Raw genomic sequence first — 13881 nt, 5'->3', positions numbered from 1 at the left:
CGTGCTCATTATCATTTGTCTTTGTTTCTGTAATGGACCAAAATATAAAATCAAATTATTTAACACATGATCCTGTTCACAAGATGTAGGAAGTAGCTCAAAAGTTTTCGCACACAAAACTATACAAACAACAAGGGGAAAAGGCAAGCAACCCAGGGATAGCTGAAGGGTCTGTGTGGCAGCTAAAGCTTAAAATGCATTATTTTAGCACATCATTAATGTCAGTTTTTAAATGCTGTGAATCAAATTTTATGTAAATTTGTCAAAATACTTAAATTTTTAGATTGTAACCTTTCTTTCCCTGCACGGACATCACCATGTCTTGTACTTTCTTGTACCGCAGCAGTGACTGTTTCAGTTCTTCAATTTTACGATCCTGCAAAGGAAAAGGTAATGAAAAAGAAAAATGAGGTCAGTTTATCCCCCCCCCCGGAGCAGCTTTGGGTAGCTGGGATGTGATACACGGTGAATCCTAGTTGGTCACATGTACCTTTTCTTCATTTGCTGCCATCAAAGACTCCACTGCCTTCTTCATCCTCTGGACTTCCACATCTAGAGAGGAGAGAAAAAGATTACTGAAAGAGTTCCTGGTGTGAAGTTTGAGGGTGTTAAAATGTGAGGATATGTAAAATTTAAACATACAGGATGCAACATTACAGGCTGTCAGTCCAGCAACATCACGGCCACACTGCTTTTTAGAAACCAAACGTACACACAGTGTTGGTGTGAGCGGGTGTTTTACATGTTAACCTTTGCTCAAACATTTCCACTTTTCAACACACTGACACACACTCTGATAGCGGTCCCTTTCAGTACTTGTGTATTTTGGCATACCTCAGCCTTTTCTACCAGTTTCCCTTCTTTCTTCACAGCCACCCTTTCACTGAGAACATTTCTGATACTTTAGAAAACAGATGGATGAACAGAACTTTTTTTGTCCTCCACTTGTTCAGTTTCCTAATTTTTTTACACTGCAAATTATGCTTATATCTCTCAAACTGTTATTGTTGGCAGTAGGGATGCACCGATACCGATACTGGTATCGGGTATCAGGGGCCGATACTGTAAAATGTGTGTGTACTCATACTCGTAAAAGTTAACCGATACCATGAACCGATACCAACTTATTTCATTAATCAGAGGGAGGCTTGTCATTTCTGTTGTAGTTTTTTAGATTGGCCACTAGGGGGCCAATTATTATTTTATTTATTATTTATTTTATAATTTTTTATATTTTATTATTTATTTAATAAGAATTATTTTGTTTGTTTGTTTACAATATGGACACTCTGCAATAATTTAAAAGTTTATTTTATTCGCAAACCTAATTTGTATTTATTTTATTCCAAACAGAAGTGTTTATTTATTATTCTGAAAGCTCGAGACAGTGCCAATAGTTCAGTGATATTTTGTAAAATTACAAAGTGGAGACTCTGCAATAATTTAACAGAAGTGCTTATTTTTCACTTGAAATTTTTTTGTGGTCATTTTTATTAAGATTTTATTTTTTATCGGCAGGGAATATAATAAAACCTGTCTTCCAATTAATTGTATTTGTGTGTGTGTGTGTGTGTGTGGTAGAAGTATCGTTTTTTTGTACTCTGTATCGGCAAGTACTCAGATCCAAGTATCGGTTTGAAAAAATTGGTATCGTTGCATCCCTAGTTGGCAGTGAAACAAAAGGCCAAAACTTTGAGATAAATCTACTCAAGGATGACTACAAACAAAGAAAATCCTTCTTCTGGAGTGAACCTGATAGAAAAGCTGCAGAATGACCTCAAGAAACTCATTTATACTGAAACATTTTGAGAATCTGGCTGAGCAGAAGCAGTCCTAAGGATAAACTGTCTGTTAAACATTAAACTGGTCTGGTCTACAGCTACAAATGTTTATTCAAGGTTACTTCTACCCAAGAAAAGTTTGACTAGTTATTAAACTCGGGGGCCTCGCTTATTTTTCCTCACCTGCACTGTAAATGTTTAAAAGGTATGCTCAAGACATGAAGGTAGCTTGTGTTTTTGCTTTAGTCAATAGGATTCTTAAAATGGACACTTGTAATTTGTACTTCAATATAGAGAATCATGGAGAGTGCGTGTGCTGTGCATGAAAAATGAAACTGTTCTATACAGATGAATGTAGAGTATAGTATATATAACTGATGGGAAAGTGGACATTTATTAAGACAGCTGTACATGAAAGAAACTGAAAAGCACAACAGCAGGACAGGTTAGCAGGGTGCGCACACACGCACACACAGGTTGCTGGTGAAGAGAGGTAGGTGATTAACGTTGGAAGACATGAGTCAGAAGGTGGAGTAAGCAGTCTGAAGGGTCACAACAAACAGTTCATTCTTCATTCCTGCTAACAACACAAGGCAAACTGTTCTTGTTGCTGTTGTAGCCGGGCATTAAAAACTCAGTGACAAGATTCGTGCCATTAAAAAAAAAAGTTGAGATGTGGCGCGCTGTGGTCGGGTACTAGCACTGCAACTGGTTATAATGGACAAGCAGAGTTCAGATGGCTCATGCTCGTTCATGCAAATAGGGGTGGAGGTGAGTGCAATAATAAAATCACGGACATAAAAACCCCCCTTACGTTTTTCTTTCAGCCTCTTTCTAAGAGTTTCATCTGGATGAGAGACTAAACAGGACAAGAAATTATAAAATTGGTGCCTAGTAAATGCAGACTTAAGGAAGTGGTGTTTCTGATTGCACTTGACTTAACCATGCATTATAGCAAAATGCAGTAATGCGTGGTCAAGTAAATTATTTGCAAAAATACATACATTTTTGAGCGTGAAAACAGAATCTAACCAGATTTAATCGTTTTATGCCTCAAAAATTAAAAAGAAGAAGAAGAAGAAGAAGAAGAAGAGGTGCCAAAGGGAGAGGTCAAAAAACCATAATCATACAGCAAGCACAACAGTCATCCTGGGAAAAGCCGACCTTCATCGCCTGGAGTTTGTGCTCTTTCCTCTGTTTCTCATACTGCATCTGGCCCATTTTGATTTTCAGGCTAGAAAGTTTGGCCATTAGTGACTAGCAGTAAAGAGACAAGCCACGGAAAGAAGAAGAAAACAGAAATGGGAAGGAGAGAAGATAAAAAGAGATCAAGAAATGTTGAATATCTAAATTTCCAGGAAAATGACCACTAAAGCAGATTAAAAGTAGGCACCGCAACAAACAACAAAATCCCCAAAGCTACACGCAGTTACTACATGCAGTTCAAGAAGCATACGATAGAAAACATCCAAAGCAATCATCTGGAAAATTCTAGTAAGCAGAGTCCCTCCTTCACCTTTTCTAACGTCAGCATATAAAAGGGTGGTGGCAGTCTGATAGTCAGCTGGCCTTCACCTAGTTTAGTTTAGCTTTTTGTGTTCTTGGTTAACTTCTCTTTTCAAACTGTAAAACAAACAATTTTCTTGTCTGTGTTGTAACAATTAAGGGTCCATTTGATATTTGAACTCGTTTCCTTTTGCAACCAAAACCTAAATTCACAGCATTCAAACAGCCATGAGAATCTCTGAATGAGAAGGAAAAAAAATCCTAAATAACACGAAAAAATCTTAGATGTTGTTAATGGAATTGGATTAAGAGGCAAAAGGGTGACAAACTCTTTGTGACCAGGAGAGAGGAAAAAAACATGGTGGTTAGTAATCCCCCAGCCTCTGACTGACCACCTTCAAAGCAATTGCATCAGTTACCTGGCAAAAGGCAATTTGACTCAAAATAACTGAACTCCTTCTCAGACAATTTGGTAAAGGTTTGTCAATATGTCATCTAATTCATAACACCCCATTACACTGCAATCAATCAGAGTCACTGTTCCAGTGAGTGCAAATCATCTATGATGAGCCTTTTTGCAATAGAGGACTCAAGTCAGTGGTTGCATTGTGGTTATATCCCACATAAAAAAGGAAGGCTGCTGAGCACCAGTGTCATTTTGAAGAAGTTGAATCACCATCCTGCAGCAGTGTGGCACCATTTGTGGAGGAACTTTGAAATTTCTGTTTCAAATTTATGATGTTCTGGCTGGACCCTGAATATAATTACATTTTTGATGTAAAATTCTGTGTACGTAGACAGCAACAGATTGGCCACATATGTCAACAGATTTGCAACTTTTGCAGATTAATCACAAACACATTGCAAGTACAAAAAAATTCCAAAAAGTTAGAACTCCTATGGACAGAAAGTCCATAGGAGGTGTAGAAGTGGCAGAAGCTTTTCGTTTCAGTGGTCTCAGAATCTCCTCTCTGCTTTTCAAAGATGATGTGATTAAGCTGGCTTTATCAGATGATGGCCTCCAGCTCACACTAGAGCAGTTTGGAGCAGAGTGTGAAGCAGTGGGAATGAGAATCAGCACTTCCAAATCTGAGGCCATTGTCCTCAGGCGGAAAAGGGTGGAATGCCCACTCTGGGTCAGGGATGAATTCCTGCCCCAAGTTGAGGAGTTTAAGTATCTCGGGGTCTTGTTCATGAGGGAGGAGAGAATTGAGTGGGAGATCGAAAGATAGATTGGTGCTCTGGGTGCAGTGACGCGGATGCTGTGCGGGTCCATTGTGGTGAAGAGAGAGCTGAGCGTGAATGTAAAGCTCTCAATTTACCGGTCGGTGTACGTCCCATCTATGGTCACGAACTTTGGGTAGTGACTGAAAGAACGAGATTGCAGATACAAGGGGCAGAAAAATTAGCTTTTACTGAGTGGCTGGCCTCTTCTTAGAGATAAGGTGAGGAGTTCAGCCATCCGGGAGACACTTAGATTAGAGCCGCTGCTCCTCCATGTTGAAAGGAGCCAGTTGAGGTGGCTTGGGCATCTGACTAGGATCTCTCCTGGGCGCCTCCTGGGTGAGACATCCGCCACCTTGAGGAGGTCCCAGGGCAGATGCAGGACATGCTGGAGACATATCTCTCAGCTGGCCTGGGAACACCTTGGTATTTCCCTGAAAAAGCTGGAGGAGTTAGCCAGGGAGAGGGAGGTCTGGGCTTCTCTGCTTAGGCTGCTGCTCCAATAGTGTAACAGAGCCCCGGATAAACGAAAGAAAACATAGATGGATGGATGAATAGATTGCATTCAGTTTCCCCCCTCCCCTTCAGATTTTACACAGCATCTGAACTTTTTAGGAATTAGGGTTGTAAATGCCAACTCAACCCCATTTCAATTTAAAACCGACACTGTATTATCACCATTTTGATCCATCAAAGCCGCTCTGCAAATACCAGCTGACTGAGTGATCACAGTCCTCATCCACATCTGCAAAGGAACCATTTCCAAGGCAACAAGATCCAAATGCTCATTGCATAGTTGCAAAAATTCTGGCTGTGCTGTGGTCTCAAACCACTGTTTTCCCTACTGTGACTACAGCATAATACTAGACAAATAGCAGCTGAAATGGTTGCATGAATAACTTTATCCAGGTAACAAGAGATGTACAGATATTATATTTTTTTAAAGGGCATAAAAGAACATTTCAGCTGTTAAGTATTGACTTTAAACAGAATGGTGGATTTTGGCTGTTTAAAAAAGGGTAAAACTAGTCCTTAAGATACATACACAGCCAGTAAAGTGCTCTGGGATGACTCACCTTAGTGGATTTAAGTTTCTTTTCATACTGTAGTTTTTCAGTCTCCAGTTCAGTCAGTCTGTACCGCAGCTCATTAATTTCAAGAATCAAATCCTGACAAAAGAAACAAAGAACAGGTCACACCTTAAATACTGAAGGATAATCCCCCCCCCCCCCCCCCCACACACATTTTTTTGTCCTCTAGATAAAAATTTAACTCTAAGATTCCAAAATGAAATTTAAGTGAATCATTTTAACATCTCATTAACTGCTCCCATCTTGCAAATGTGACTTGTATCAGCAAAAAGTTCTATAAAGTGACTACAAATGCATTTGAAAGCAGCAAATCAGTGCTTCCAAGCAGCAGCAGTGACAAAATGAGGGGAAGCTGCTTGTAGAAAAGAAGTGATTTATGTGCTGTGAGGCGGAACACGGACAGCAGCTTTTTGTTCCAGCGGGGTGGAAGAGATGGCCGCGCTGCTACAACAAGACCATGACGTGTTTGAAAGCTTTCCAGACATTCTGCTCGGTCTATCTGGGAAGCAGAGAGCTTCCCATCTCTAGTAAACAAATGACTGACAACATCTTTATAAAAATCTTGTCTAATAAAGTAACAAAAAAAAAAATCCAATTAATATTACAATAATGTGGGTATACCGTCAATGGCTAGTTTAGCAAATACTAACAAGGAATAAAAATGACTTTGAGACTGATAATAAGACGGGATCCTCTCTCCCCGAGATTTAGGAGAAAATAAATGAGTGTTTCATTATTGTTGAGCCTGTGTGTGTGTCTGTGTGTGTGTGTCTGTGTGCGTTAAGTGAGATAGAAAAGAAACATTCAGAAACAAAGAGGATTAGTTCACCTCGCTGTCCCTAAATCCGTCATCAAAGTCAAGCCTCTCTTTTTTCATACTGTTGAGTTTCAGCTTAAGGTTGGACACTTCAGACATAAGCTCAAGCTTCTGAGTCTCCAGAGTAGTTCTACACAGAAGCTCCTGTAATAACAAACAAATAATCTGTGTAAACAACACTGGTAGTACAGGAATTATTGTGTAAAGGTGGAGACACAAAAAGTCATTTGCAAAGCCTCAATGAGTAACAGTTTTAACAAGACGCCCCTGTTACACCCACTTATAAACTTAGCACAGCAGTGCACACAGTAGATGTTTACTTGACAGGAGGGTGTGAACTCAGCTCTTCCAGTTGAGAGTCAGCACCACCCAAACTTTCCCGTCCTCAGAGTGTAAGACAAACACACAAACACACACAGACCTGTTGCAGCATCTCCTCTGTGGCGTTGAGCTTCTCCCTGTGCTCATCCAAACACAAGTCCAGATCCCGAATCTTCTCCCCCTGAGCCTCAACCTGGTCTGTCAGTACACTCACCTGCATGAACACAAGGTAACACATTTTTAGAAAGGACAGCAAAGCCTGATATTAAACAAACCAAGGGCCAAGTTATTAAAGAACATGATGAGCCAAAGTTATCAGTTCCACTCTTTGTACTATTATAGATTTTTAAGAGTTTCAAGTCAGAAGAGAAATCTCTCTTAGTACGTCAGGGGTGGCGGCAGCTTTAGAATCATGCAATCAACATATACAGATACCCTGCTCCTAAAAACAGTGAGGGAGAGAACTAAACAAATCTGATCACAGTTCATGTGCAATAAATCTTTTGCATGTGGGGCAGAAACACGAGCAAGCTTTGAAACCTCCAGTTAGGTTTTACAATGTTTCAGTTCCTTTCCAGATCCTGGAGAGTCCACCTGTAGCTACCCATAAATTATACAAACACTGGCTAATAATTACATTAGTAACCATTTGCCACCCCAGGGAAATTCATTAAAAATCAACAAACAAAAATGAATTCAATAATAAAGCATTATGTGAACTATTATTCAGAAATTTGCGGTTTCTTGACGTTTTCAGAGCAGCAGCAGATTTATTGAGTTTATTAAGGACGTCAGGCTGTGCTCCATTTTCACCTTTTAACTCTGCGTTGGTTTAAGTACTAGGAGTATTTTCTTAAGTAAAACAATATTTATCAGTAAGTGTTTTTTGTGTGTCAAACCCCTGACTTAATTTTTAGAGCTTCAAGCATTCTTTCAATGCTTGATGTTGCTAGGTTACAAAAATGGTTTTCTCGCCCGCCATTGTTTACAGTGTTGATAACGCAAGTCCTGCCCCTTCTTGTTTTTGACTGGTCGATGAGAGGGAGAAGTAACATCGATGAGCTTCACAGGACTTTTACAGAAAATAGACGGTGGAGGAGATGGTAAAATTATGGAATTACTGCTAGACAGGTACCTGAAGCACAAGAGACTCCTTATCACTCTCTAGTCGTGAAAGCCTCTCCTGGTAGTGGTCACCTCCACCCAATGAAATGTGTCCGTTAGACTGGGGAGAGAAAAATAAATTATTAGAAGAACTCTTTAATGTCTACTAATGTTCTCAGCTGAAATTCTTCACATCAAAGTGCCTGAGCAGCTACACCACTTCACCCTGCACAAATAAAACCTTACATGGTTGAAATGGAGAGCTCACATTCAGACTGCTGTACACAGAGTGGGTTACAGTATTACACAAAAACTCTCACTGGCCTGCAGCCAGTCACTGCTCTGATTCACAAGAAGTCTGTGCGTTTCTTGCTGCACATCAACTGTGACACCAATACAGCTAATGCATCTTGGATTCCATGGGAACCCAGCAGTACAGGACAATTGTTCTGCGTTTTCGCTTAGCAAACAAGCCATTTGTGGACTTGGATACAAGACTGTTTGCCCACACTGTTCTGTATTAATACAGCTTTAATTTGGCACACGCAACAATCAGAATCAAACCAGCTGTGCTACAGTTTGTTTGAAGGACGTCATGCCCAGCCATCACAGGAGAAACTCCTTCCATGATTTTTTGATTTATTATTAGTCCTTTATTTATCCAGGTAAAAAAATCTCATTGAGATTAAAAATCTAATTTCCAAGAGAGATCTGGCAAGATTACACAACTTGCACCGATTTCAAAAACAGAAAATGCAACACGAGCGCTACAACGGTTTACCCTGAGGCTACACTTTTCTGGATGGCAGAAGAGCAAAAAGTGGTCTGTTTGCTTTAATTTCTAAAGACCTGCTAATAAACTTTATCTCTTTCCATGAATCCAACTGATATTTCTAACATCCACAAGTAAGGGTCTTACCATGTGACCGTGGAGCCACTCAACAAAGCTGTCAGCTGTGGAGTCGGGGATCTGGCATCGTAGACTCTCCCTTTCCTCCGAGTCCATCAACTCTAGGACACTTCTTAGGTCTTCCAAAAGGTGAAGCGCTCGCAAACTACCCATAAAAGGTGACGTAGGCGACTGGCAGTCAAACAAACCATTGGAGTAGTCTATAGCTTTGGAACCTGAGACAAAAGAATCACAACAGGAATAAATATGAGGATAAAATTAGTCCAGAGACAGACTGCAGTGTCATCTTATGCTGCATGTGATGTTTGTTGACAAGCTTTAGTGAGTAAAAGTTCTCATCTGCTAGATTACAGAGGACATCAATCATTTTGTGGCTCAGGCACTAACAGTAATTGAAGAACACAATATAATTTTCCAAAATGTTGGGATGCTGTGTAAAATGTAATCACATTATTTAAAGCCAACACTGAATACACAATTTATAAAAATGTTGAAACTGAATAACTGTCATTAAAAGAAAAAGCGTATGTTAAAAAAAAAAAAAAGTGTATTTCATAAAGGTTGGAACATGTTTACCACTGTGTTGCATCACCTCCTTTTTTAAGCAACATTTTAAGCCTTCTGATGAGGACACAAAAGGCTGGCAAAGTCACAAATGTTCCATCCTTACAACAGGTTTGCCTCTCCTTTCTGGACCCTTCTTATAGACCTTTGCTACTTTAATTAAAGTAGAATCTGGTTTGGCATAATCTTGCTAACATAATCAAAGATCTTAAAGACATTGTCTGGATGGCAGAACACATTACAATTATGCTGCAGCATCGATAGCACCTTTACAGATTTGCATGTTACCCATGTCACAAGCACTAATACACCTCGTCACATCAATACTGATTGATCAGACTAAAGAACTTTTTTTTCTCTCGACTTTTCACCAGTTCATGTCAAATGATGTCATGCCAAGTCATTTGTGTTATACACATACACACACAAATACCAGCATTGTAACATTACTCTGAACAGGTGAACAGACATCTGGGCATAGACCCACTGAGGGGGGAAGGGATATGGAGAGAAATGTAATGCATATAGGTGACTGAATGAGATTTACATAGGTAAAAAAAAGAAAAAAAGAAAAAAAGAAGGGACGACCCCCCCCCCCAAAAAAAAAAAATGATGCTATGAGATTGACCTTCACTTGGATTCTTTTATTGGTAAAGACTGACAAATACATGGGGTGGGGCATTAACTTTTCCCAGCTTTTAAAAGGGGTAGAAAAAGTTTAAGAACCACTGGTTTAGAGTTACACAGACTCAAAGTGCAAAGAATAAAGGCTAGATGGAGCACAAGATATCACATGACAGCTTGAATGTCAGCTGTGCAACAAGCCATAACAAGACACCAGATAAGGGCTTATCAATGTTGACTCAACCTGGAAGACCTGCAGAGACTTTGTTGCTTTAGGCTTTCACAAGTACTAAAAGTCATGGTAAAATATTGCGCTGATACTTTTTAACGGGAGAGGTTTACCTGCTATAATTCCATCCATCTGCTCAAGAGCAGCAGCCAACATGTCGCTGGCATCAGACATCATCTTCAGTCACTGACAAACCTATAAAGACCAATAAAACCAGTTTAAAGGGTTAGCCCCGAAACACAGTAAATGTTTTAAAACTATTTTTTAAACTACAGTTCAGTTCACATTTCAACTTACAGGTTACAGATTTTTTTTTTTTCCCCAAACATGTCTGCTCATTTGCTCATGAACATAAAATAAACTTTTATTGTTATGTATTTCCAGTTCACTCTTGAGCAGGATGATCTTTGAATGTTACAGCTTTAACCAGACATATATTTTTAAAAACTTGTTTAAGCCACAAAAAACAAAACGAAACAAAATAAAATTTCCTGATTAGCAGAGGCAAATCAAAATTGTGAGATACCCAGTTGGGATAATGATTACAAATTTTGACTTATGGATGGCAGCAAAGTGGCAGAAACCTAGCGCACCGTAGTGCTGGAAGATAAAAATTGTGTTTTGCTAAGAATTTTGATTTCGATCTGATGTTATGCATATTTTGATATGCCAGTTGTTTAATATTAAATTAAACCAATATCTAAAACACTGGTGTTCTGAATGTCCTATCAACAGGACAGTGGGAACTTTGTTTGGATTGAAATAAAGATGCATTTCCGTGTCCCAGTCTTTACATTTGCCCAAACAACACAGCAGTCCCTTTCTCTTCTGATGTTCGAAAGACCCTGCTGTATATTTGTACATGTTTAAGCATGCAAATAGAGATGTTCATGTGCACACAAACATCCACTGACACCTCTTCTTTATTCAGCTACCTTCAATCCTGGGAGTGCCCAGCACTGGGACGTTCCACCAGTTTCAGACTTTATGGAAACCACCCACAGACTGAGCACTGTTATTTAAGCATTTCTGTAGTCACAGTTTCCATTATGTGTAAAAGAAGCACGTACTAAAACACAAGACTCGACACAACACACAGCAGACTGAGAGGAGATGAGCACCCAGCATGCCACTGGTCCACAGTAAAGTGCTGGGTGGTTTCCAACAGTAAAATCCTGAATGTGTGTAAAGATGCTTCTCTCAGTAACAACAGTAGCTGCTTACTACACATTTTGCAAAAGACCTGACATTTAGAAATGGCAGGGCAGAATTCGAGCATTTTACAATGTTTCCATGGAAGGACGAGGGCTGGTATACAAATATTTCTGCACATATATCCATAAATATTTCATGCCTGTGTGTGTAGACACCCCGAAAAAACAATTGCAACCCATTAGAAACCCTGCAAGGGATGACCTTTGAATGGTTGTCAGCTAAAATCTAAACTAAACTGACTAATTGATTAATTATACAAATCATACTAGTTTATATAAGAATTTGGTTTGCTAATAAGCAGCACGAATTCAAAAGTCAATATAATTTAGAAGCTAGAACTAAGAAATAGTTGACATAATATCAGCTACAGTAATGTGCAGGGGTACTAATGTACATTTTTTATTTAATTACACTCTCTTGTTAACACAATTATAACATCAGAGCCATCTTTGGATCCTTGGTTAACATCCTTGCAAGCTTTGATTCGGCTGCTGTTCACAGTATACTGCTCAGTGCATGGTTAAGCTGCTCAATTAACACTTTGACAAAGTTGGATTTCACTCACTTTGCTTTTGCAGGCAGAAAAGCAGTTTAGAAATTAGTAAATTAGAACAGCTTTTGCACGCTGGCCGAAGGATCAGGTGTGCGACTGGCTGCAGGAGCAGGGTCTTGGTCTTTATGTAAACATGGCTCGCGTGTGGATCTCCTCTGGACAGACGCTGCTACAGGCCTCGCAGCTGGACCTGGAGAGGGTGCGATGAAGCAGAAGAATTTAATAAATTTACCAACACTGGAAGAAAAGCATTCCTGCCCTGAACTTCCTGTGCAGTAACTGGGGAATGTTGTGTGTTTAATCCAAACTTGTGGATGTTTAGGAGCTGGGCATCAAACAGCCACTGCACAGAAAGAAGCTCCAGCTGGCTCTTCAGGCCCTCGGCTCAGAAGAGGAGGACAATAAGGGAAAGCTGGACTACAACTGGGTGACAACTAAGTACCAGCTGCTAGTCGAAGATATGAGTCTGCTGGTCTGTTTTTTATGTTTGTGATGTTTTCATCAGAATTGTGAACATCACAGCAGATGCCTTTGTGTGAAAGTAACTGAGAATAAAACAAAAAAACATGAAGGAGATTTTTCTGCCTGGATTTTTATAGCAGACAACCTTAAAAAGATTCTGCAATTTTGCATAATTTTAAAAAGTTTTAGTTTCTTCAGTATTGAACAGCAGAAATTAGGCTTTCTTGTCCGAGGTCATTTAAGTAAAAAAAAGAAAAAAAAAAGACAGCGGCTGACAGCGCTGTAAAAAATGGTAGACTTGTGGGTAATAAGCAAATGAATAATGCAGAAAACAGAGATTTGAGTTGGGTGTTTGAAGTAGAGAGAGAGAGAGAGAGAGAGAGACGTAAACACAGAGCGGACCCGACGCATCAGAATCGGTGAGCTCCGACAGCGTGTCCGTGTACAGGCCATCAGGTGAGAAAGCCGAGAAAGAGAAAGCTGATTCTGATGCATCGAGTCCGCTCTGTGTTTACGTCTTTGTGTGGAATCCGTGTACCTGCTCTCATTTGCTGTTTGGTGGTTGTTGAATTAGTTTTGTGAGCTTTAATCTGAGAATCTGGCGTTTCTGGCAAAACACAGTTCTATTTAAAAGTCGTTTCAGGATTTAATGAATCGATATCGCTTTATTCAAGCTACTCACCTCTCTCTATCCACCTGCACTTTCAACTGGACCACGGCCAATCAGAGAGGTCCCGCCCCTGACTATCTCTGAATGGTTTAGTCCACGATAGGGGCATACTGTGTGTCTGTTGTTGACCACAGAGAGTTGCAGAGATTTTTTTTTGTTACCCGAAGAGTTGGTCACACTGGTGCGACCAAATATTTTTTTTAGTTGCACCACTGAAAAATTTGGTCGTATTTGCGACCAAATTAGTCGCACTCTAGAGCCCTGAATGGTCATCAAACATTTTACTGATATATACTGAGATGCCAAAACTCATCATTAAGGGTCCAGGTGAGGCCCTTCAGGGGGAAAAAGTTAAAATGAGAGTGCTATGGTTACGTGCCTGGATCCAGGGGACATTCGTTGAGTTTTGAAAACTCCATGGGCGTCTTTCCCGTGAGAACGCAATTCGAGCTTCGCAGCATGATGGACATCCTGAGAAAAGCAGAGTTATCTTCATTAATAAAATATGAATATTGCTTCAGTGTTGTTATAAAGCAGAATACGTCAGCACAAATGAGTGAAGAAGGTCAGTTTATCAGCAAACAAAGCTTAAAAATCACAAAAGCTAAATCTTTTTTTAGCACTTGTTGGCTTACTGAGCTTTGCTGGAGAGGTTTTAAATTTGTAGATTTGATATAAATGTAACATAAATATGTCTGCATCACAGAAAAGAAGCAGGGGAGGGGGAAAAAAAAGATACCTTCCAATGGGCAGCGCATTGCGAATTATCCTCTGACTGCCACGGGTGTACTCTATATCCACTGTGATGGG

General features: G+C 39.8%; 1 protein-coding gene across 2 annotated transcripts; it reads right to left on the bottom strand.

Annotated features, from left to right (window-relative positions):
* Positions 1-291: 291 nt before the first annotated feature.
* Positions 292-13872, bottom strand: LOC148101948 (liprin-beta-1-like). 2 transcript variants are annotated; one of them, XM_087843027.1, is made up of 11 exons: positions 13811-13872; positions 13451-13542; positions 11952-12129; positions 10285-10366; positions 8764-8969; positions 7876-7965; positions 6841-6954; positions 6432-6563; positions 5588-5680; positions 491-552; positions 292-376 (listed from the first exon to the last, which is right to left on the bottom strand). In XM_087843027.1, exons 4-10 carry the CDS (start codon positions 10346-10348, stop codon positions 532-534), a joined length of 720 nt encoding a protein of 239 aa, XP_087699153.1. In that variant the 5' UTR covers positions 10349-10366; positions 11952-12129; positions 13451-13542; positions 13811-13872; the 3' UTR covers positions 292-376; positions 491-531. The 2 variants fall into 2 exon arrangements, with proteins under 2 accessions (XP_087699153.1, XP_087699152.1); XM_087843026.1 differs by lacking the exons at positions 292-376; positions 491-552 and having other exon boundaries at positions 5490-5680.
* Between the last annotated feature and the right edge of the window lie 9 nt (positions 13873-13881).

This window comes from Neolamprologus brichardi, chromosome 7 (assembly GCF_056152115.1).
Source record: "Neolamprologus brichardi isolate AB-2024 chromosome 7, ASM5615211v1, whole genome shotgun sequence".
NCBI lineage: Eukaryota > Metazoa > Chordata > Actinopteri > Cichliformes > Cichlidae > Neolamprologus > Neolamprologus brichardi.
This window is presented reverse-complemented; position numbering and strand designations above follow the sequence as displayed.